The sequence below is a fragment of the Haliotis rufescens genome, unplaced genomic scaffold, assembly GCF_023055435.1.
Source record: "Haliotis rufescens isolate VD_foot unplaced genomic scaffold, xgHalRufe1.0.p SCAF_92, whole genome shotgun sequence".
In the NCBI taxonomy this organism is placed as follows: Eukaryota; Metazoa; Mollusca; class Gastropoda; order Lepetellida; family Haliotidae; genus Haliotis; species Haliotis rufescens.
This window is the reverse complement of record NW_025964386.1, coordinates 435,001-461,786: the sequence shown is the minus strand read 5'-3', so window position 1 is coordinate 461,786 and position 26,786 is coordinate 435,001. Positions and strand designations below refer to the sequence as shown.

Here is a 26,786-nt window from a genome sequence, read left to right as displayed (position 1 = left end):
GTCTCCATATGTCATGCACGCGTCTCTCTATGTCTCTCTATGTCTCACGTCTCCACAAGTCTCGACATGTCGACATATGTCCTCCATATGTCTCCACATGTCATCCACACCTCTCCACATGTTCTCAACCTGTCTCCACATGTCCTTCACACGTCTCCACATGTCCTCCAGACGTCTCCACGTGCCCTCCACATGTCTCCGAAGGTCTCCACACGTCTCCACATGTCCTCAACACGTCTCCACGTGTCCTCCACACGGCTTCACGTGTCCCCCACATGTCTCCGAAGGTCTCCAAATTGTTCTCCATACGTCTCGACATGTCCCCCACGCCTTTCCACATGTTCTCAATACGTCTCCACATGTCCCCCGCACGTCTCTACATGTCCTCCACATGTCTCAATATGTCTCCACGCGTCTCCACAAATCTCTAAATGTCCTCCACACGTCTCCACACGTCTCAACATGTCCTCAACATGTCCTCCTCATGTCTTCCAAAAGTCCCCCACATGTCTCCACACGTCTCCACATGTCCTCCACGCCTCTCCACATGTTCTCAACACGTCTCCACATGTCTCCACGTGTCACTACATGTCTCAACGCGTCTCCATATGTCCTACATATGTCTCAGTACGTCTCCACAAATCTCCACATGTCCTCCACACGTCTCCGTATGTCCTCCACACATCTCCATATGTACTACACATTTCCTCCGCATGTCTCTAATGCGTCTCCACATTTCTCAACACGTCTCCACAAGTCTCGACATGTCGACATATGTCCTCCATATGTCTCCATATGTCCTCCACACCTCTCCACATGACCTCCACACGTCTCCATATGTCCTCCACACGTCTCAACATGTCCTCCTCACGTCTCCACATGTTCTCCACGCGCCTCGACATGTCTCCACGTGGCCTCCACATTTCTCCACAGGTCTCCATAAGTCTCAACATGTCTCCACACGTCTCCACATGCCCTCAACACGTCTCCACATGTCCCCCACACGTCTCCACATGTCCTCCAGAGGTCTCCACACGTCTCCACTTGTCTAAACATGCCTCCATATGTCTCCACACGTCTCCACATGTCTCCACAAATCTCTACATGTCCTGCACACGTTTCCACGCGTCTCCATATGAACTACACATGGCCTCCGCATGTCTCTAATCATGCGTTTCCACATTTCTCAACACGTATCCATATGTCCTCCATATGTCTCAACACGTTTCCACAAGCCTCAACATGTCGACATATGCCCTCCACATGTCCTCCACACCTCTCCACATGTTCTTCTCACCTCTCCACATGTTCTTCACACGTCTCCACATGTCCTCCAGACGTCTCCAGGTGTCCTCCACATGTCTCCGAAGGTCTCCACACGTCTCCACATGTCATCAACACGTCTCCACATGTCCTCCTCACGTCTCCACGTGTCCCCCACATGTCAACGAATGTCTCCAAATTGTTCTCAACACTTCTCGACTTGTCTCGAAGTGTCTTCCAAAAGTCCTCCACACGTCTTCACACGTCTTCACATGTCTAAACATGTCGACATATGTCCTTCACACTTCTCCACGTGTCCTCGAAACGTCCCCACGTGTCCTCCATATTTCTCCGAAGGTCTTCACATGTCCTCAACAGGTCTCCACATGTCCTCCAAACGTCCCCACGTGTCCTCCACATTTCTCCGAAGGTCTTCACATGTCCTCAACAGGTCTCCACATGTCCTCCACATGTCTCCACATGTCCTTCACACTTCCCACATATCCCCCACACGTCTCCACGTGTCCTCCACATGTCTCCACATGTCCTTCACACTTCTCCACATGTCCTCCACACGTCTCCACTTGCCTCCACATGTCTCCGAAGGTCTCCACACGTCTTCACATGTCCTCAACAGGTCTCAACATGTCCTCCTTACGTCTCCACGTGTCCTCCACATGTCTCCGAAGGTCTCCACATGTTCTCCACACGTCTCGACATGTCTCCACGTGTCCTCCACATTTCTCCACAGGTCTCCATCAGTCTCCACACGTCTCCACATGTCTTCCACGCATCTCCACATGTTCTCAACACGTCTCCACATGTCCCACACACGTCTCCACATGTCCTCCACATGTCTTCTTCTTGTCTCCACACGTCTACACATGTCCACCACACGACTTCACACGTCTCCACATGTCCCCCACAAGTCTCCACATGTCCTCCACATGTCTCCACATATCCTTCACACTTCTCCACGTGTCCTCCACACGCCCCCACGTGTCCTCCACATTTCTCCAAAGGTCTTCACATGTCCTCAACAGGTCTCCACATGTCCACCACATGTCTCCACATGTCCTTCACATTTCTCCACATGTCCTCCACACGTCTCCACGTGTCCTCCACATGTCTCCGAAGGTCTCCACATGTCCTCAACAGGTCTCCACTTGTCTCCACATGTCCTTCACACTTCTCCACGTGTCCTCGAAACGTCCCCACGTGTCCTTCATATTTCTCCGAAGGTCTTCACATGTCCTCAACAGGTCTCCACATGTCCTCCACTTGTCTCCACATGTCCTTCACACTTCTCCACATATCCCCCACACGTCTCCACGTGTCCTCCACATGTCTCCACATGTCCTTCACACTTCTCCACATGTCCTCCACACGTCTCCACTTGCCTCCACATGTCTCCGAAGGTCTCCACACGTCTTCACATGTCCTCAACAGGTTTCTACATGTCCTCCTTACGTCTCCACGTGTCCTCCACATGTCTCCGAAGGTCTCCACATGTTCTCCACACGTCTCGACATGTCTCCACGTCTCCTCCACATTTCTCCACACGTCCTCCACGCCTCTCCACATGTTCTCAACACGTTTCCACGTGTCCTCCATACGTCTGCTCATGTCATCCACATGTCCCCCACACGTTTCCACACGTCTCCGCATGTCATGTCTCCCCCCCCCCCATCCCCCCCCCCTCCCCCCCCCCCCCCCCCCCCCCCCCCCCGCCACACATGTCCCCCACACGCCCCCACACGTTTCCACATGTCATCCACATGTCTCCACGCGTGGACACTGTCTGAGTAAAGATACGCACGTATAATGTTATATAAGTGGATGAAAGTATCTTCTACGAAGATGTGAGTATCATCTATTTTTGTTTAGAATTTGGCACTAATACGCTTACATAGAAAACATGTACTCAATTAAGCTTTAACACTAGGATATTCGTATGTGTCCGGGATAAGCCGTGCAACGCATCCGACTGACGGCAAGATTGATTACCATTTGAGGTGTCCCTTTGTATTATGTGTGAATTAATGCAGATGAAAACTGACAGCTTGAGGTATGATGTGTGTGTTACAGTTTTGACTGTAAGGGGAGAGCACAAGATGTGACCTGTGTCAGTAACAGCTTTCAACATCCCGTGGTTATTTCTTTGGCGTGGCAGTATTAAAGAACTGCACTGGATCAGTTACATTATTCCTAACTTCATCGTTGGATAGCAGTAACGTAAGTACAGCGAACGAGTGAGTATATCAGTTATATGTATATCTGGGCTTGTCAGTACTTATTTTGATGTGGAAAGCAGGTCTCAGGCATTTATCATTTTGGTGAAACCCACGAGCATGCGTATGGAGCTCTAAAGCCTCGAAACATTATCACAGCGATCGTATGTCTCTGGCACTCCTAACGGATGCAACTTTGCACATGCGACTAGGCCACCAATACCCAACGTTAGCAGATGTACATGCGAAAACACAGTCATTGTCGCTACTCATTGTTGGAAGTCAATTGGACAGGAGTAAAATTCGCAGGAAGGCGACTGCCACCAGCATACCATGTTGTTACACCCGTAAAAAGCAATCAAGCGGGTTCATTCGCGCGGCAAGTTCGTCTCATTTGTGGGTTCACCTGGTCTCATCACTATTTCATAGTGATTCATAAACACATACTCATGATATAGCTATTGTCGGAATCGCACAATCGTCTCTGGCAGATATTCCTTATGAATATGGAAAGGGTTTTGTTATTATTACTGTGATATTTATGTGAGATGCTATTGATATAAGTAATGTTTCTTCTTCTTCGCTTTAGGTCACCTTCTGCCTTAGCAATTTCGGGTGACCTACCCCTCTATGGTACTCGTGTGTGAGTAGAGTATGTAATCTTTTGGGATTTTGGGTATTGACATGATTTTTGGTTGGTACTGACAGGACTAAATTTGGATTTGGATTTTTAGAAATTGATAAAATTTCTTTGGCTGCTCTTGTTTAGATGCGTTCGAGCAGCTGACCATCTTTCAGAAATAGAGTTAGTTTGGTCTTTCCTATTGCTTCTTTAGGAGATCTGCGACAGCAATTCTCAGATAGCAGATCTGACTGCAATACTTGTTTTAACTGAGTCTGGGCTTGATCATGACCTTGATATTCTAGTAACAAGTGAGAGATGGATTCTGGCTGCTTGCAAAACGACCATACCTTATCAAAGTGCTTTTTATAACCGAGTCTGCGACCTGAGAATTGTTTGTTTTAAGCTACAGTCACACAGACAATGCGACTGCGATGCAACCTCTTGGTGACTGCTTTCCTTTGCGACCGACTGGCGATCGCTGAGACCGGTGCAACTATTTTAGGGTATGATCGCCGATCAATCAGCGATAGGTTTTGCAACTTTTGATGATTGATTACCCTCACAGCAAGTAGCATATTATTGCTGTTCTCAGGAATTTGCTTCCATCTGTTCCGAGAGCTTGCAGGGTCTTCTGCTTGGGATAGCATTTGTATTCTGTTAGTGCTGCGCACATTTCCTCAGAGACAGGGTTAAGCTAGCATGAGTTGACTTTGGGCCAATCATGAGTTTTCCCCTGCTTTTTCCCAAAGGCTGAGAATGAAGCGCCATGGATAATGTCTGTCAGATGTCCCCATCTGTGCTTGGCATCTCCCTGTGGAGGTTCTGCGGGTGTGAGATGTTGTTGACACTGATATGCGTCGTTCCCTCCAGCTTGGTGTGGTGCATCCTCTTTGGCTGAAATCTGATCGTGCAGCGGACCAAGGAATGGCCCGTGTCGCCGTCGGCATTGAGGTACAAAGATAAACCGACAAAACCTTTCCCTATTCATAAGAATTATCGGCCAAAAGCAGAGTCGATTGTACGATTCCGACTATATCATGAGCATGTATTTATGAATCACTAAGCTGGCGCCGTGCTTTCTTTCTTAACTTTCTTTTTTTCATTTGTTGTTGTCCTGTCTGGCGCAACTTTGCACAGCTAAATGCGGTTTTCTGAAGGGAATAGGCTGTATCTCCGTTTTGTCTGGAGTGTGATTCGCTAGTGTTTCTGCTTTTTTTTCATTTCTATGAATATCTATATCTATGTGAGACGGGATCCAACATAACTCCACTGGTGTGCCCTGATCAGATAGTTTTGTATAATTTCGTATAGAATATTATTGACTGTATAAGGTTTAGAATTTGATGGGTTGTAGTGTACTTAGTGAGTCTGATAGGTTGATAGTCGTTGCTTTCGGTAGTGCCGTAATGAGTGTCAGATGAATTGCCTCTGTGTTCAGCAGTAAATACTGATTGACCGTCAGGCATACTCGTCTAAGGCGCCGCGATTTGCTGTGTAGAGTTGTGTCCCTTGGGCACGCCAGAAACGTATGATTTTGGGTTCGAATACCCTGATTATGTTTCTAGATTTGTCAGCACCGCACCCGTGCTCGTTGGTTTCACCGAAGTGGTAAACGTCTGAGACCTGCATCACTTCGGGCTTTCCTCCCACATTAAGCTGACACGCCGTGATATAACTGGAATACTGTTTAAAGCAGCGTTAAACCCAACTCACTCACTCACTCACTGATATCGTTATACATTGCATTACTATGTGGGCGTTGGTTTTATATTCCTTTTTATACTCCGTATAATGCAAGAAAGTAAATCTGTACATTTGTCCGTCCTTTCACACATCTTGTCATGACACTATGTTACTAAAACCTGTTTCTTGAGAACAATAGTCCTTTAAAAGGATTGAAGCTCATATATAAGTGCATGTGATGGTATTTATGTTCACTGATTACATTATTCATTTGTCTGGAGTGTGATTCGCTAGTGTTTCTGCTTTTTCCTTTCCATGAATATCTATATCTATGTGAGACGGGATCCAACATAGCTCCAACGGTGTGCCCTTGGGCACGCCAGAAACCTATGATTGTGGGTTCGAATACCGGTTCGCCCCGATTATGTTTCTAGGTTTGTCAACACCATACCCGTGATCGTGGGTTTAACTGAAGTGGTAAATGTCTGAGACCTGCATCACTTCGGACTATCCTCCCACATTAAGCTGACACGCCGTGATATAACTGGAATACTGTTAAAAACAGCGTTAAACCCAACTCACTCACTCACTGATATCGTTATACATTGCATTACGATGTGGGTGTTGTTTTTATATTCCTTTTTATACTCCGTATAATGCAAGGAAGTAAATCTGTATATTTGTCCGTCCTTTCACACATCTTGTCATGACACTATGTTACTAAAACCTGTTTCTTGAGAACAATAGTCCTTTAAAAGGATTGAAGCTCATATATAAGTGCATGTGATGGTATTTATGTTCACTGATTACATTATTCAAATGTGTTAGGGACCCAACTCTCTTTGCTCAAAATGATTGTTTCTTAGACCATAAGATCATTTTGACAATGCTGTATAACATTTGTAATGGATGTGTACAGTGAAAAATCAATTACACTAAATACCTGATATCATAATACGACCCTCCAATGGCATGGATCATTGGTCGTAATATCAATCAATGGATTTGGTTTGGTCAAATCATAGTAATTTTACAGACCACAATGAATCACATTGCTGGGATATTGCAACAGCGAAAGAGCACAACAGAAGCAAGATCAGTTCGTTGTACGGGTAGATTCGCTCAGATATCTGTAGATATGACAATTAATAGATGTGTGTGCATGATATTAGGATATGACTTGTTGAAGTTTAATATGTAGAAAATAGGAAAATTATCAGATTTAACATATTTACATCTTATTCCACAGGCAATCTGCTTGTCCAGTTGAAGAAGTTTCAGCATTAGTGTCCAATTATGTTTCGCAAATACGTTCTTCCCCATATCTTCCCTACCCTGAGTGCCCTTTGTGCTGTACTGATACTGTGCTGCCCATGCTCAGATGCCCATGGTCGAAACAGGCCGTCCAGGAACCCTTGTCCCGCCACACCTAGCTGCCAACAGAATGGTGTAGTTACTTGTCAAGGATGTGGACTCCCAACGTCTTTCGCATGTCTTTATGGCAGTAATGGTTGCGACCCCAAAAATGTAAGTATGTGTACCCCATGATCGGGGAAGATGCGACCCTCTTATTTTTGGCATAACCAACCTGAAAACAAATGTCAAGAAGAAGTATCTCACTCACTAACAGATGCTGAAATGCTTACGTTTTCATTTTCTAGGGCTGTAGGCCTGAATGTATGAATGGGGGTACTAAACAGGCGGACGGGACCTGTGTTTGCAAACCAGGCTATATGGGAAACATCTGTCAACATGACATTCGCAGTAAGTATTATATTCGTTTACCATTCTAAATTCTCCTACAGAATGAGCTGATTTGCAAACAAATTTGCCTTTGATCCGATTGCACCTGCTTTTGAGTTAAAATGGATAGGGTCAACTGAGCAATATCTTGTAATAACGTAAGCTATGTTTGCCATCAGGAACAATGATTCCAATGATTGCTGATCCTTAAGCCTTCAACAAATCTGAAATTGATTATTCATACAGAATCTAGACGGATGTACTCCCCAAACAGATTATTCATACAAAATCTCAACAAACTCTCAGACAAAGCTTGTTTGACAGATCTGAAACGTTTTGTAAATGTTCCTAGCATATGAAGATTAAATGTATTAAACTACTAAATCGTTAAATAATTTTTAGATTGAAGCATGTTTTAATGTATCTATGAAAGAAGATTCAGAGGAACAAAAAGCTATCCGCATGACAAGATGGGTCACTTCAACTTTCCAATAATCAACTGTTCCTGTTTTAATTCGAGCAATATTTCAGCAGCTCCAGTGTTTAGTGTTTACATTTTATAAGTTCTGAGCTACGAAGGTTCAAAGCACATCATACGACTCATGCTCAAAAGTTGCTGGATCAGGGTTACACTAAGGCCTTAGTAGGGCTTTCAAAACGTTTTATGGAAGAAATGTGGAGGGCATTTCCACATTTTACGTATCAGTGACAAAACGATCACCTATTTTGACCTGTAGTATATGTTCCCGTATTTCTACAGGTGAACAGTTGCCTTTGCATGTGTTTGTGACTGGTGCCACCGTTGGGTTATGCTCACCGTTTTGCGCACACCTAGTATCATTACTAATTGATACTGGTTCATAAACAATTACTTATGAGAAAGTCGGAATTGTCAAAGAGTATATTTGTTTTCATACATGTTCCACGCACAATACTACCGATGTTTCAAAAGATGTCAGTACACAATTATTTTTCCAGCATGTCATGACATCTACAGTGTTGCACCGGACTCTGCTAGCGGCGAGTATACTTTCTGGACTAAAAATGGCAGTACCATCCGAGTTTGGTGCCGCTTCCGCAGCAGTGACATCATCACCTACTTCTCCAAATCCGCTGTAGCCACATTGACAACCGAGAAGTTAAATCTCCACTTCAATACTAAATCCAAAGTCAGCTTTGTTGCAAAGTGGACGGACATGACACAGTCCGAATCCACAATCTCTCAGCTTGATAGGTTTTCATTCCTACCTCTTGGCATCATGGCCAATGAATATACACTCTACACAAGCCCACATAATCTGAATCTAGGTCCCTATCTATTCCTGGGTTTTCATCCCCAAGTCCTCCTGTCGAATGGTTTCGTACACGGATACAACGCAAATGGAGTTGACAAGTCATTCAGAAATTGTGACGGAAACCCCAATGCCTATTTCACCTTCTATACGAATCCCAATCAGCGTTCGCCTTCAAGGACAGGATGGGTGAACCCTCGTCATCCTATGACGGATCACTGGAATTCGGGTGCCCAGATGTTAAGTACACCTGACCATCTCAACGACGACTATTTCTACGACACGGAACTACACTTCGGGGGATGTGGTACTTACGCCATCTCTACGAGTAATCCAAGTCTCGACGGCATAGCTCTCGGGGTCGTATATGGTCAGTTTAATCTACTTTCATATAGCTTTAACTTTTATTCTGCTTTAGATTAGATTGTTAGATGAAAGATATAGGTTTTATGTGACGTATATTCTCTTCATCATATGTGGTTTATTATTTTCCTTTTCTGTTAATATCTTTAATAAAATCCTTCACAGATTTCATTTGATTCAATATTGTCTTTCCATCAACAGTTCACAGCTAAATGTAAGAGCCAACCCTTGGCAATGGGAGGATACAACGTTGCCGTCAAATCCCCCAAGAAAGCAGGAAGAAGCGCCCTGATTATGCCTGTACAATAAAATCAATAAATAGTATGCATTCAAATCGTAATTTCTTACGGACACCTTTTTCTTACCTACCCTTTCTACCACTGAAACTGACTTGTGGTTGAAATAGTAACTCATAGTAACGGCGATCCGTAAATAATCAAGTTTCGATCAGACAATCCAGTGATTGACATCATGATTATCGATCCAAGCAATTTGGATACGATGACATTATCAAAATGTGAACTATATTTCAATTACAAATACACATTTATTTGAATGTGAACATATTCAGAAGAAATAACAACAGGAGCCTCCACGTGTCTCCAAATGTCCTCCACACCGTCACCACACGTCTCCATATGTCCTCCACACGTCTTCACATATCCTCCACATGTCTCTACACGTCTCCATATGTCCTCCACACGTCTTCGCATGTCCTCGACATGTTCTCCACATGTATTCACATGTCTTCCACACGCCTCCACATGTCCTCCACGTCTCAACATGTGCCAACACGTCTCTGCATGTCCTCCACACGTCTCCACATGTCCTCCACGTCTCAATATGACTTCCACGCGTCTCCACATGTCCTCCACACGTCTTCCACACGTCCCCACATGTGCCCACACGTCTCTGCATGTCCTCCACACGTCTCCACGTGTCCTCCACACGTCCCCACATGTCTCCAATGTCCTCCGCATGTCTCTGCATGCCCTCTACACGTCTCCATATGTCTTCCACGCGTCTCCACATGTCCTCCACACGTCTTCCACACGTCCCCACATGTGCCCACACGTCTCTGCATGTCCTCCACACGTCTCCACGTGTCCTCCACACGTCCCCACATGTCTCCAATGTCCTCCGCATGTCTCTGCATGCCTTCTACACGTCTCCATATGTCCTCCACGTCTCCACATGTTCTCCACACGTCTCTACATGTCTCCGAAGGTTCTCTAAATGTCCTCCACACGTCTCCATTCGTCACCACATGTCTCCATACGTCTCCACGTATCTTCCACACGTCTCCACATGTCCTCCACACGTCTCAACATGTCCTCAACACGTCTCCGCATGTCCTCTTCACGTCACCACGTTTCCATTATCTTCCACACGTCTGCGCATGTCCTCCACACGTTGCCACATGTCTTCCACATGTCTCCACATGTCCTCCACGTCTCCACAATGTCATGTTTTCCATACGTCCCCACATATGACTTCCACTCGTCTCCACATGTATTCCATACGTCTCCACATGTCCTCCACACTTCTCCAAATGTCCTCCACGCGTCTGTAACGTTGTACATGATACATATACCTGTACATATTTCTTTTTATCATATAATGGGTAGGTTTCTATAATTATATATAGGTTAATTATATATTGATGGGTTTCTCAGCAGGATAAAGCCAACGGATAAAAACGATATCCGTTGGGGTCATATGCGGATAGAGATACAAATATCAAAGGTCAAGTAGGAACTACTTTCACTATTTATAAACAAACATGGCGTCGCCCTCGTCATTCGGCGATCAAGTCAGAATTAACCATCGGGAATCTGGATGAACTACAGGGATAATTGCTTTCATTATCAAAAGAACAGTCTAACATACTGAAAATCTGTGTCTAACTGTGACGTAGCGAAGGCATTTTATAAGTTTTGGCAACTATGGAGATATAAATGTCGAAACAATTTTGCGAGGGCACTAGGCCTAGCCAAGCGGGATCAGTAGCCATATCTGTGCTTGTAGACCTCTGCGGCTTGAAACCTTATCCTCAAATTAAAATATTTGGATTTGGCCGAAATATGTTTGAATTGTTACCTTGTTTCGTTTTGTCGCTGTGTGCACATCTGACTACACTTCTTAACGTTATGACAGGACAGACCGACTGTCAATAACGTCTAAACGTGACCGTGACGTCTCATAGACCAGGGTTAGAGTAGCTTCCCTTTGATAAAGGGCAGTTACTCTAGCGGACAGACCGATGGATTGGCGAAAGGTATTTTAAAAACAATTGCTGTTTTGCGTATATGTTGCTTCACCACTGTATAAGAGACAGATTTCAGTTGGAACTATATTGGCTACTGTCACTTTCCGACTGACACATCACTTACCCTGTGACGTAATAAATATTAATGCGCGCATTCCAGGAAGACTCGCAATGTTTCGGTAATGTTTGTGAGAGAGGGAATGTGATTTTGAAGCACAAAATTAAAGAATGACAGTATATGATAAAGAGATTTATCACGCTTGTCTGTTTGGAGATGGTAAATATCCTGTATTAGGAATAAACACTATGTATTTAGCTCGCAAAGGCTCGCTAAATACAACGTTTATTCCTAATGTAGGATATGTACCATCCCCAAACACACTCGCGTGATAACCTCTATATATTGAAGCATACTTTTGTAACTTATATATATTTAGGTGTACAATGCATTTAGAAGGTTTTTAATTTATTCAACACTTACAATAGAAAGGACATGCAAGCAGAAAATGATACACATTGTCAACTTTATTAGGGTCACACATTGTACATATTCTCGTATTCCTTGGCATATCACGTCGTCCAATTTCGATTTAAAGCTCAAGCGAGGAACATCTAAATTTGTAACATTAATATAAAAGATACTGTTCTGCATAAACGTATGTTTAGCATTTTATAATACAGAAATCGAAATAAAGAAGATAAAGATTGACATATCCTTTAACATGCGTGAAAGAGTTTATGAAATGAGAATTCGAATTTAAAGTTTGTTAATTCTATACATAGCCATAACGATTTGGTATAATCACCAAATAGTAACACAGTTATCACGAGCTTGTAATGCAAGACAAGTTCATTATTGAAGAACGATGTAGAGACGTCGAGGACATTTCCAAATTTGAACAAGACAGTGACAAAAATTATGTCCGATGCAATTCCCTATTTTGACTTGTATAGAAGAATCTTATAAAGTGTGCAAGGAAAAGATACTAGACATTTGATGGAGCCAGAAATAAGAATCCTACATGTGAGGAACTTGCTGATGGAGCCATAGAACGTGCACACATGATATCCAGCAAAACAACAATTTTAATAAACCCCGCCCTCTTATAGTGAAAATGGCACACTGGGATGAAAATCCAAACACTTGAAATTGTTATGGTGTAGCTAATGACCTAACATATTTCCGGCGAAAAGAGCTAGGCAGGTCGTGAAAATCCAGATAAGAGGGGGTTTTTTTATAAAGGAGGGAAACTTGTGGAGGATGTGAAGAAGGAAAGTGAGATGAGAGAGACACCAGAGAGAACAACAGCACACAGACGGGAGACAAGGGATAGCCAGAACACCAGAACATCACCCTCACAAGGACATAGATGGGGAGGTTAACACACAGGACCACGACTTCTGAGTTCTCGCTCTAAGGCCTGGACAGCAACCAACTAGGGGTGCGACGAGACCGAGCGTGATTGTAGGACGCCTCATGTAGATACGACAGATGATGTCGATGACTGTAAATTTGAGAATAGAACATTTGTTTTCTGGAATGTATCAGGACTTAATTCTAAATTAACTGATCAGGACTTTGCCGATTATTTAAACTCATTTGACTTCATCGCCATAACAGAAACTTGGATGAAAGATATAGACATAAATTTGATATTTACAGGATTCAAGCTATGGATCAAAGAAGCTGAAAAGATTTCCAACTGGTGGTATTGCCATATTAGTTAGACAACAACTTGTTAAATATGTAAAATGGTCTCAAGTTTACGACAGTGGCATTTTCATGCTGTTAGATAAAACCGTATTTGGATAAAAAAAAAAAAATTGCTATATTCATGTGTTTATGTTCACCCTGAATGTTCGACTTGGTACACAAACCTTTTGAGGCAATGCAAAAATGGCATTCATATATTACAAAATGAATAACTTGATATACTAGCACATTGTGATGATGTTTATTTGATTATTGGGGGAGACTTGAATGCCAGAACTAGCACTGAATCTGATTTTGTAGAAGATGATATCCTTGAATGTCTCGAGGGACATGATAACAGTGTATGGGGATTTCTGTTAGAAAATTTCAGCTTAAATCTTTTTGTGTGGATTTATCTTTGAATAATTTTGGTAAGAGCTTACTAGGTTTATGCAGTATACTAAATATACATGTTATGAATGGAAGGTGTGGGTCAGGCGCCGGGGTGGGACATTTTACTTTTATAGGAAACCAAGGTGCGAGTGTGGTGGATTAAGTTATTGCCTCGTCCGAGTTGTTTGATATGTGCCATGGCTTTGACATACCGTCTCGAGCCGAGTCGTCACACCTTCTTGTCACGACTAGTTTACGTACGCTTCTAGTAAGTGACCCTACGCCACGCAATACACGTAACAATGCTTCCTTGAAATTTGTGTGGGCTGAAGAGAAGGCTGAACAGTTTAGAATAAACCTTATTTCTGGGACTGCGCATAATTTACTGGAGAAGGCTGTAGATGTAGCATTTGTTAACGTTGAAGAAAGTATTGGGTATATTACTGTTATTATTGCTGCATCTGATATGAAGAAAATGAATATGGGCTTTAAATATGATCAACAATGGTTTGATAGCGAATGCCAGCTACTTAAAAAGGAACGATGTACATGTAGACGTTTAAATAACTTTAGAAAGAATAAGGACAGAGGATCACTAACAGACTAAGAAGTAAGACTAAGAGTAAGAAATCGGTGCAACGATGTTTGTAAGAAAAAAAAGACAGAATATTTCGAACAAAAGAGAAACTGTTGGAATCAAGCATAGATAATTCTAAAACATTTTGGTCATCGCTAAAAGCCATAAAGCCAAATAGATATTGCAAAAATGACATTGATATTCAAGCCTGGTTTGAGCATTTCCAGGAATTGTTTTCAGTTCCATTTAACTATGACGATAACAATTTATTTGACATGGAATTCAACGAAGAGAAAGTTGAGAGTGTAACTCTCTTTAGTACATTCAGTAAACTATTTACTTCAATTTTTAATAAGAGACTTGTTTTCTGGGCGGATTCTTATGATAAAATATGTGAGTCACAAGCACTGACAATGCTTTTATCCTATATTCTATAATACAGAGATATCTATCAGTGAAACGAGGGAAGCTGTATGCTGTATTCGTAGATTTTGCAAAAGCTTTTGACTCTGTGAAAAGGGTTACCTTGTGGTCACTCTTTCAAAGACATGGATCAAGTAGCAAAACTGGAAAGTTATTGTGCTCTCTACATGCAAATGTGAAGGTGTGCGTCCGGAACAATGGCTCTATATCGGATAATTTTGTAAGTAGCATGGGTGTCCGACAAGGGTGTATATTAAGTCCCTTCTTATTTTCCTTTTCCATAAATGAATTAGCATACCAAATCCAAAATAATTGCACTGATGGAATACAACTACATCCCGAAACTCTTGAATTATTTCTGCTTCTTTTCGCTGAAGATATAGTCATGTTCTCGTGCACAATACCTTGGCTTGCAAAATCAAATACATGTATTAAGGAGTTATTGTGACGGGTAAAAACTTACTGTAAATGAGGATAAAACCAAAATTGTTGTTTTTAAAAATGGTGGTAACATGTCCAGAAAAGAAAAATGGCTTTACAGAGGGAAGCCTGTAAAAGTTTTTCCATTTTATAAATACTTAGGCGTGTGTTTTACAAGTAGATTTACTTGGTCAACGAATGCACATAACATTTCATTGCAAGCCTAGAATTTTTTTGTAGGCATATTAAAAAGTCTTAGAGTTCTGGATAATATTACATATGCTGTTTACTTTAAAATATTTAAAACAAAAATAAGCCCGATTCAATTGTATGGATCAGAAATTTGTGGCCTAGAACATTTGGATGTTATTGAGAAAATACATTTATATGCATGTAAAAAGTTCTTGGGTGTCAAATCTAGCATACAAAACGCAAGGGTATATGGTGACTGCGGAAGGTTTCCCATGCATATCAATAGTTATTTACAAGTTATTAAATACCGGGTCAAGCTATTAAATATGCCATCTTCAAGATACCCTAGACAAGGTTACAATATAATGCTTCTCTACGACAGCCATGGGAAACAAAATTGGGCATCACATGCTATACGAATGTGGATATGGTTATATTTGGTTACAGCAACATGTAGATATGCCACGTCTTCTCCCGTTCGACAAAGACTTTAAAAGATGGCATGGTTCTTTGTCCAGTTCTAGAAATGCAAATTACTACACTACATTTAAGACTACTATTATACTAGAACCTTATCTATTAAGTGTAAATTAACATCAGTTTAGAACAGCTCTTTCTCGATTTCGTTGTGGCTCCCATGATCTATATATTGAAAAAGGCAGATATGAAGGCATTGCAAGAGAACAGACTTTGTGGGGTTTGTAAAACTGATTGTATTGAAGATGAATATCACTTTTTATGTGTATGTCCAGTGTATCAAGATTTAAGAGCAAAATATCTAAATAACTTTTTCTACCACAACCCAAACGGTAACAAATTTTATAAATAAATGACTTGTGATTGTATAGAAACTATTAGAAATGTATCAATGTTCATTTATCATGCTATGAAACTAAGAAAATTTATGAATTTGTAACACGCCCCAGACAATGTACTATAGGCCATTGGCCTCATAAGTGCCATGAATTAAGATTGATAGATTGACTTGGACCATGTGTTCCCGAGTTTGTTTTAGGTGGACAATTGACTTGCTTTTGCTTGTGTTTGTGACGGATGCCACCGGTTTGGCAGGATACGCTCACCTTTATACGAACACCTTGTATCATCACTATTTGGTAGTGATTCATAAACATAGTCATGATCATGATACAGTCGAAATTGTACAATGGATTCTGCTCAGGGCAGAGATTTCTTATGAATATGGAAAGGGTTTTGTCGCTTTCACCTAATATACAACATTGTGTAACACCAAGATCAATGTTAAATGTTTTAGATAATTCACCCTAGTTTCGAACAAAAGCCATTATATTTGCATATCTGTGAATCAGATGCTTAATCATTTTACAAATAACAACTTTTCGAATTAATGATTCCGTATCGTATTTTATCTGGACTGCATCAAATATTTGTTTTTGCAAAATCGACAAACAAGCGTCACGTATCCCACATTTGGTACCTAAATATAGTTGAATGAGATATTGCAGCATGAAGATATTATCGACCGTTGTGTATCCTTCCATAACACCTGTATTCAACTCACTTATGTTATCTGCATTCTGCCTGACCATAACAGTCGTCTTTTGTTGATAATAAACATGAATAATTTGCAAATATACTTGATAATGTAGTGCCCCTGTTATTGTCAGTGTTATCTATCCTTTTTTGTGTATCAGATACCATGATTGCATGTACCAACTGACCAAGGCCAACTGTCGGGACCGCCTCCGTGGTCGCGTCATACCAAAAGACGTTAAAACATGGTACTTGCCTGGCGCTCGACATTGAGGGGCTAAAACAAGGACTGGTCGGCTCGGAGTCAGTATACTGTGTCTGAATGGGGTACTCGTGTTAAACTGCGTTCTCTTCCAAAACCTCGCCAAGCCAGATATAAACAACAAACACACAATGTGGCTTCCCCTATGGCACACGCCGAAGCATTTACTCTGCAATGAAATTTCCTTTTACAAACACCAGTAGCGTCCTTGGCCTTGATCCATATGATCTCAGAACCACGCCAGTCACCGACACTGTAACATCTTACTGTAAGATACATGCATGTACCAGGTACCATCCATGCTTTGTGGTTCAGAACCATCCTTGTCACTGTGACGACATTTGTCTTGCAGCAAGACTGCCAACACCTGACAACAGAACATGTTCATAACGCACAGAACAAACATAAAATAAACAGACCGCACTGTAACGGCGACACCACAGGAGAGATTAAACTACCCGGGCTTTACAATTCCTATATATACTCCACACGGTTGCGCCCTCTACCGTGAATAACCTCCCTTTATATCTGGCTTTACCTTCAAAAGAAATCAATTTCAGTCTAATTCACTCTGTTCAACCGAATGAAATTTCATGCATGGTATCTCAGCACTATAAATCGGCTTCAGTCCGGACTAGTACAAGCAGCACGTCGCTATATAAGTGCAATAATCTTGGACGCGACGTCAAACCCCATTTCACCTCACCCCACCAACTGTGGGACAATATCCATGTCCTACCACAATGTTCAACATTAAGTACAGATATGGTAACAATGAATCTGCAGAATGTTAAAGTATTATCAGATCCAGGCGGTTTACTGCATTTCAGATGTTGAATGCTATCAGGAGTTTCATCTTCTGATCAATTGTTACATCAAAGCACTTATTCCTATTAGGGACGGACTCTTTTATATTTAGGTAGGGGACGGAGGTAGGGCAAGAGTCATGTTGTTTTTTCTTCATTTTTAAGGGCAGGTTCTTTTTACTTCATAAAAGAGGGCTGTCATATTTTGTTGCATCAAATTTCGAATTCAACCTATGGAAAGGATGTTAACATTTTCTCACTGTTCACTATTACATAATAACTCAGCATATGTAGATGATTTTGAAACAGAACAATCAAAAAAGCAATGTTATAAAGCATTTAAGTATTATAAAAGACCAGTATTTTAAAACCCCATGTGTAGCAAAAGCCCACTGTGCAGTTTTCTTAAAGTTGACACAAAACTTGATATGTTTGTACATTTCCATTACTAAGATTGTGGCTGCTGGACATAAAAAGCATAACTTTTGATAGAAACTGACGACCAAAAGAAACGTTACCAAACTGAAGACGGGGCCCAAACCCCGAATAGTGTTACAAAATGTTCGAGAATCAATCGCCCTAACACAACCGATACAATTTGCTGAGTAATGCTTCTGCTACAGTAGCCAGATCTGTGAAACTTCAGTTTGAAGTGAAACTTTTGCTGCACTTGCAGCAGGCTAGTCTACAAACATATAGGTATAAAACGAACGATGTACTGTTCATTCACACCCAAGGCATTGGACAGTGACAAATAACATGCGAAGATTAAGGCTCCAACAGAGAGAACAAACCGTTGGTGTGTTACATCAAGGAGCAATGCATAACCACGTTGCAGGGAGTTTTGTCTGTAGCCGAATGAGTCACCAGGCGCATGGCTTGTTACAGACATACCTGGCGGTAGAGAGAGAGAGAGAGAGAGAGAGAGAGAGAGAGAGAGAGAGAGAGAGAGAGAGAGAGAGAGAGAGAGAGAGAGAGAGTTTTGTGTGAAACCTTGAGTCCAATTAAAATTTTAGGTCGTAAAATTAACAGCACCAACCTTCTCATCATTGTTCTATTTGAATATGTGTTTTTGATGTTTTATCCCATCCTCAGTTTTATTCACTTGATATCGTTACATATTGCTTTACTGTATGGGTGTTGCTTTTATATTCCATTTTATGTTCCGTATAATGTAAGGAAGTAAGTCATTAATAAGTCTGTCTATTCGTCCGTTCCTCCACGCATCTTGTTGTGAGTCTATGTTACCTAAAACCTCTTCTTGACAACAATTGTAAGTCCCTTAAAAGCCTTTCACCTCGTTTTCAAACTTGCCATGAAGCTGAAACTGAAGATCATAAAGGAAAGCTCATAAGGGTAATTTGTGTTTACTGATAACATTAATCAAACGTGTGAGGGAATCAACTCTCTTTGCCCTAAATGATTGTTTCTAAGACAATGATTCATGACATTTGTAATAGATCTGTATATTACACTGGATACCTGATATCATAATATGCTGCAAGTACTGTGTATTCCCCGAAGCTGTCAGCTCAAGACCCATCAATACATTTCATCTATCCTAAGTAAATGCATCAATCAGACCTGTGCTTGCAAACCAGGCTATATGGGAGACATCTGTCAACATGACATTCGCAGTAAGTATTTTATTCGTTCACCATTCTGAATTCTCCAACAAACTGAACTCATTTGCAAACAAATTTGCCTTTGATCCGATTGCACCTGCTTTTGAGTTAAAATGGATAGGGTAAACAAAACAATATCTTTATGAATATTTGCAATAACGTAAGCTATGTTTGCCATCAGGAACAATGATTCAAATGATTGCTGATCCTAAAGCCTTCAACAAATCTGAAATTGATTATTCATACAGAATCTAGACGGATGTACTCTCTAATACAGATTATTCATACAACAATCTCAACAAACTCTCAGATAAAGCTTGTTTGACAGATCTGAAACGTTTTGTAAATGTTCCTAGCATATGAAGATTAAATGTATTAAACGAATAAATCGTTAAAAAAACAATTTTAGATTGATGTATGTTTTAATGTATCTGTGAAAGAAGATTCAGAGGGACAAAAAGCTATCCACATGACAAGATGGGTCACATAAACTTTCCAATAATCAACTGTTCCTGTTTTAATTCGAGCAATATTTCAGCAGCTCCAGTGTTTTGTGTTTACATTTCATAAATTGTGAGCTACGAAGGTTTCAAAGCACATCATACGACTCATGCCTAAAAGTTGTTAGATCAGGGTTACACTAAGGCCTTAGTAAGGCTTTCAAAACGTTTTATGGAAGAAATGTGGAGGGCATTTCCACATTTTACGTATCAGTGACAAAACGATCACCTATTTTGACCTGTAGTATATGTTCCCGTATTTCTACAGGTGAACAGTTGCCTTTGCATGTGTTTGTGACTGGTGCCACCGTTGGGTTATGCTCACCGTTTTGCGCACACCTAGTATCATTACTAATTGATACTTGTTCATAAACAATTACTTATGAGAAAGTCGGAATTGTCAAAGAGTATATTTGTGTTCATACATGTTCCATGCTCAATACTACCGATGTTTCAAAAGATGTCAGTACACAATTATTTTTCCAGCATGTCATGACATCTACAGTGTTGCACCGGACTCTGCTAGCGGCGAGTATACTTTCTGGACTAACAATGGCAGTACCATCCGAGTTTGGTGCCGCTTCCGCAGCAGTGACATCATCACCTACTTCTCCAAATCCGCTGTAGCCACATTGACAACCGAGAAGTCCTCCTGTCTAGAACTTTCGTACACGGATACAACGCAAATGGAGTAGACAAGGCATTCAGTAATTGTGACGGAAACCCCAATGCCTATTTCACCTTCTATACGAATCCCAATCAGCGTTCGCCTACAAGGACAGGATGGGCGAACGCTTATCCTTTGACAGCTCACTGGAATTCGGGTGCCAAGATGTTAAGTACACCTGACCATCTCAACGACGACTACTTCTTCGACACGGAACTACACTTTGGGGGGGATGTGGTACTTACGCCATTTCTCCTAGTAATCCAAGTCTCGACGGCATAGCTCTCGGGGTCGTATATGGTCAGTATCATCTACTTTCATATAGCTTTAACTTTTATTCTAATTTAGATTAGATTGTTAGATGATTGATAAAGGTTTTATGTGACGTATATTTTCTTTATCATATGTGTTTTATTATTTTCCTTTTCTGTTAATATCTTTAATAAAATCCTTCACAGATTTCATTTGATTCAATATTGTCTTTCCATCAACAGTTCACAGCTAAATGTAAGGGCCAACCCTTGGCAATGGGAGGATACAACGTTGCCGTCAAATCCCTCAAGAAAGTAGGAAGAAGCGCCCTGATTATGCCTGTACAATAAAGTCATTGAATAGCATGCATTCAAATCGTAATTTCTTACGGACACCTATTTCTTACCTACCCTTTCTACCACTGAAACTGACATGTGGTTGAAATAGTAACTCATAGTAACGGTGATTCGTAAATAATCAAGTTTCGATCAGACAATCCAGTGATTGACATGATTATCGATCCAAGCAATTTGGATACGATGACATTATCAAAATGTGAACTATATTTCAATTACAAATACACAATTATTTGAATGTTAACATGTTCAGAAGAAATAACAAGAGGAGCCTCCACGTGTCTCCACATGTCTCCACATGTCCTCCACACGTTCTCCACATGTCTCCACACGTCTCCATATGTCATAAACACGTCTTCACATATCGTCCACATCTCTCAACACGTCTCATTGTCCTCCACAAGTCTCCACATGTCTCCACATGTCTAAACATGTCCTTCACACGCCTCCACACGTCTCAACATGTCACCAACTCGTCGCCACATAGCTTCCACACGTCTCCACATGACCTCGTGGAGTCACCACATGTCTTTAACATGCCTCCACACTTCTCCACATGTCGTCCACGTCTCCACATGTCCTCCACACGTCTCCATACGTCTACACATGTCTTCAAACGTCTCAACCCGTCTCCACGAGTCTCCACATGTCCTCCTCACGTCACCACATTTCCTCCACACGTCTCCACATGTCCTCCTCACGTCACCACATGTCCTCCACACGTCTCCACATGTCCTCCACATGTCATCCACTCGTCTCAACATAGCTTCCACACGTCTCCACATGTCCTCGTCACGTCACCAAAAGTCTTCAACACGCCTCAACAGGTCTCCACATGTCATCAACACGTCTCAACATATCATCCACACGTCTCCACACGTCTCCACACGTCTCCACATGTCTTCCACACGCCTCCAATGTCCTCAACACGTCTCCGCATATCCTCAACACGTCTCCACATGTCCTCCAAACGTATCAACATGTCCTCCATATGTCCCCAAACGTCTCCACATGCTTAACCATGTCTTCCACACGTTTCCACACGTCTCAACAGGTCCACCACGCGTCTCCGCATGTCCTCTTCACGGCACCACATGTCATCCACACGCCTCCACGTGTCCCCCACACGTCTCCAAATGTCCTCCGCATGTCCTCTCACGTCTACACATATACTCCACACCTCTCCACATGACTTCCATTCGTCTCCACATGTGCCACACGTCTCCACATGTCTCCACATGTCTCCACATGCCTCCACACGTCTCCACACGTCTCCACACGTCTCCACATGTCCTCCAAACGTCTCCACACGTCTCCACATGTCATCCACACGTCTCCAAACGTCTCTACATGTCCTCGTCGGGCCACCACATGTCTTCAGCACGCCTCCACACGTCTCCACATGTCATCCACATCTCCACATGTCATCCTCACGTCACGTCATGTCCTCCACACGTCTCCACATGTCCTCCGCATGTCTGAACATGTCCTCCACACGTCTCCACACGTCTCCACATGTCACCCACTTGTCTCAACATGTCTTCCACACGTCGCCACATGTCTTCAACACGCCTCCACAGGTCTCCACATGTCCTCAACACGTCTCCATATATCATCCACACGTCTCCACACGTCTCCACATGTCTTCCACACGTCTCCACATGTTCTCCACACGTCTCCACATGTCATCCACACGTCTCCACATATACTCCACACATCTCATCACGTCTCTACGTGTCTCCCACACGTCTCAACAGGTCCTCCACATATCATCCACGTCGCTACATGTCCTCGACACGTCTCCACATGACTTCCATTCGTCTCCACATGTGCCCACACGTCTCCACATGTCTCGACACGCCTCCACACGACTCCACATGTCTTCCACGCATCTCCACATGTCTCCACATGTCGTCACATATCCTCCACATATCCTTCACATATCCTCCACGTCTCTACATGTACTCAACACGTCTTCACATGACTTCCATTCGTCTCCACATGTGCCCACTCGTCTCCATATGTCTCGACACCCGTCTCCACATGTCCTCCGCATGTCCTCCACACGTCTCCACATATCCTCCACACGTCTCCACAGATCATCCACACATCTCCACACGTCCCCACGTGTCCACCACACATCTCCGCATGTCATCCTCACGTCATCACATGTCCTCCACACGTCTCCAAGTGTCCTCCACACGTCTCCACATGTCCCCCACATGTCTCCACATATCCTCCACATCTCTACATGTCCTCAACACGTCTCCACATGACTTCCATTCGTCTCCACATGTGCCCACACGTCTCCATATATGTCCCCAACACGTCTCCATATATCATCCACACATGTCCACCACACGTCTCCGCATGTCCTCCACACGACTCCACACGTCTCCACGTGTCACCCACTCGTCTCCTCATAGCTTCCACACGTCTCCACATGTCCTCCACACGTTTCCACATGTCCTCAACACGTCTCCATATATCATCCACACGTCTCCACACGTCTCCACATGTCATCCACACGTCTCCACATGTCTTCCACACGTCTCCACATGTTCTCCACACGTCTCCACATGTCATCCACACGTCTCCACATGTCCTTCGCATGTCCTCCTCACGTCTCCAGATATACTCCACACGTCTCAACAGATCATCCACACATCTCATCACGTCTCTACGTGTCTCCCACACGTCTCAACAGGTCCTCCACATATCCTCCACGTCTCCACATGACTTCCATTCGTCTCCACATGACTTCCATTCGTCTCCACATGACTTCCATTCGTCTCCACATGACTTCCATTCGTCTCCACATGTCCTCCACGGGTCTCCACATGTCCTCAACACGTCACCACATATCATCCACAGGTCTCCACATATCTTCAAACGACTCCACATGTCCTCCACACGTCTCCACATGTCCTCCGCGTGTCCTCCACACGTCTCCACATATACTCCACGAGTCTCCACAGATCATCCACACATCTCCACACTTCTCCACGTGTCTTCCACACGTCTCAACACGTCTCCACATGACTTCCATTCGTCTCCACATGTGCCCACACGTCTCCATATGTCTCGACACGCCTCCACATGTCCTCCACACATGTCCACATGTCTCCACATGTCTCCACATGTCTCCGAATATCTAAACATGTCCTCCACACGTCTCCACAAGTCTCCACATGTCATCCACTCGTCTCCACATGTTCTCGTCACGTCACGACATGTCTTCGATACGCCTCCACACGTCTCCACATGTCCTCCACGTCTCCACATGTCCTCCACACGTCTCCACATGTCCTCCACATGTCTCCGAATATCTAAACATGATCTCCACACGTGTCCATATGTCCTCCAGACGTCTCCAGATGTCCTTCACACGTCTCCGCATGTCCTCCACAGGTCTCCACATGTCTTCAACACGTCTCCACGTATCATCCGCATGTCTCCACGCGTGTACACTGTCCTCCACATGTCTCCGAATATCTAAACATGTCCTCCACACGTGTCCATATGTCCTCCACACCTCCCCACGTGTCCTCAACACGTCTCCGCATGACTTCCATTCGTCTCCACATCTGCCCACACGTCTCCACTTGTCTCGACACGCCTCCACATGTCCTCCGGACATGTCCACATGTCTCCACGTGTCTTCTACACTTCTCCACACGTCTCAACAGGTCCACCACACGTCTCCGCACGTCACAACATGTCCTCCACACGTCTCCACATGTCCTCCACATGTCTCCAGACGTTTCCACATGTCTCCGACTATCTAAACATGTCCTCCACGGGTCTCCACATGTCTTCAACACGTCACCAAATATCATCCACACGTCTCCACATGTCTTCAAACGACTCCGTATGTCCTCCACATGTCTCCACAGATCATCCACACATCTCCAAACGTCCCCACGTGTCTTCCACATGTCGCAACACGTCTCCACATGACTTCCATTCGTCTCCACATGTGCTCACACGTCTCCATATGTCTCGACACGCCTCCACATGTCCTCCACACATGTCAACTTGTCTCCACGTGTCTTCTACACGTCTCCACACGTTTCAACAGGTCCTCCATACGTCTCCACATGTCCTCCGCATGTCCTCCACACGTCTCCACATATACTCCACACGTCTCCACAGATCATCCACACATCTCCACACGTCCCCACGTGTCTTCCACACGTCGCAACACGTCTCCACATGACTTCCATTCGTCTCCACATGTGCCCACACGTCTCCATATGTCTCGACACGCCTCCACATGTCCTCCACACATGTCCACATGTCTCCACATGTCTCCACATGTCTCCGAATATCTAAACATGTCCTCCACACGTCTCCACAAGTCTCCACATGTCATCCACTCGTCTCCACATGTTCTCGTCACGTCACGACATGTCTTCGATACGCCTCCACACGTCTCCACATGTCCTCCACGTCTCCACATGTCCTCCACACGTCTCCACATGTCCTCCACATGTCTCCGAATATCTAAACATGATCTCCACACGTGTCCATATGTCCTCCAGACGTCTCCAGATGTCCTTCACACGTCTCCGCATGTCCTCCACAGGTCTCCACATGTCTTCAACACGTCTCCACGTATCATCCGCATGTCTCCACGCGTGTACACTGTCCTCCACATGTCTCCGAATATCTAAACATGTCCTCCACACGTGTCCATATGTCCTCCACACCTCCCCACGTGTCCTCAACACGTCTCCGCATGACTTCCATTCGTCTCCACATCTGCCCACACGTCTCCACTTGTCTCGACACGCCTCCACATGTCCTCCGGACATGTCCAAATGTCTCCACGTGTCTTCTACACTTCTCCACACGTCTCAACAGGTCCACCACACGTCTCCGCACGTCACAACATGTCCTCCACACGTCTCCACATGTCCTCCACATGTCTCCAGACGTTTCCACATGTCTCCGACTATCTAAACATGTCCTCCACGGGTCTCCACATGTCTTCAACACGTCACCAAATATCATCCACACGTCTCCACATGTCTTCAACGACTCCGTATGTCCTCCACATGTCTCCACAGATCATCCACACATCTCCAAACGTCCCCACGTGTCTTCCACATGTCGCAACACGTCTCCACATGACTTCCATTCGTCTCCACATGTGCTCACACGTCTCCATATGTCTCGACACGCCTCCACATGTCCTCCACACATGTCAACTTGTCTCCACGTGTCTTCTACACGTCTCCACACGTTTCAACAGGTCCTCCATACGTCTCCACATGTCCTCCGCATGTCCTCCACACGTCTCCACATATACTCCACACGTCTCCACAGATCATCCACACATCTCCACACGTCCCCACGTGTCTTCCACACGTCGCAACACGTCTCCACATGACTTCCATTCGTCCCCACATGTGCCCACACGTCTCCACTTGTCTCGACACGCCTCCACATGTCCTCCGGACATGTCCACATGTCTCCACGTGTCTTCTACACTTCTCCACACGTTTCAACAGCTCCACCACACTTTTTCGCATGTCCTCCTCACGTCACCACATGTCCTCCACACGTCTCCACATGTCTCCGAATATCTAAACATGTCCTCCACACGTCTCCAAAAGTCTCCACATGTTCTCGTC

The 26,786-nt window shown here is 43.6% G+C and overlaps 1 protein-coding gene across 3 annotated transcripts; it reads left to right on the top strand.

Annotated features, from left to right (window-relative positions):
- The first annotated feature begins 3,308 nt into the window (after window positions 1-3,308).
- On the top strand, window positions 3,309-21,667 carry LOC124135625. Of its 3 annotated transcripts, none has more exons than XM_046501042.2 (5): window positions 3,309-3,498; window positions 7,052-7,329; window positions 7,464-7,566; window positions 8,524-9,207; window positions 21,034-21,337. In XM_046501042.2, exons 2-5 carry the CDS (start codon window positions 7,099-7,101, stop codon window positions 21,042-21,044), a joined length of 1,029 nt encoding a protein of 342 aa, XP_046356998.2. In that variant the 5' UTR covers window positions 3,309-3,498; window positions 7,052-7,098; the 3' UTR covers window positions 21,045-21,337. The 3 variants fall into 3 exon arrangements, 2 of the variants coding, with proteins under 2 accessions (XP_046356998.2, XP_046356999.2); XM_046501043.2 differs by lacking the exon at window positions 21,034-21,337 and adding an exon at window positions 9,402-9,534 and having other exon boundaries at window positions 3,310-3,498; XR_007219766.1 differs by lacking the exons at window positions 3,309-3,498; window positions 7,052-7,329; window positions 7,464-7,566; window positions 8,524-9,207 and adding an exon at window positions 20,512-20,839 and having other exon boundaries at window positions 21,034-21,667.
- The last annotated feature ends 5,119 nt before the right edge of the window (window positions 21,668-26,786 follow it).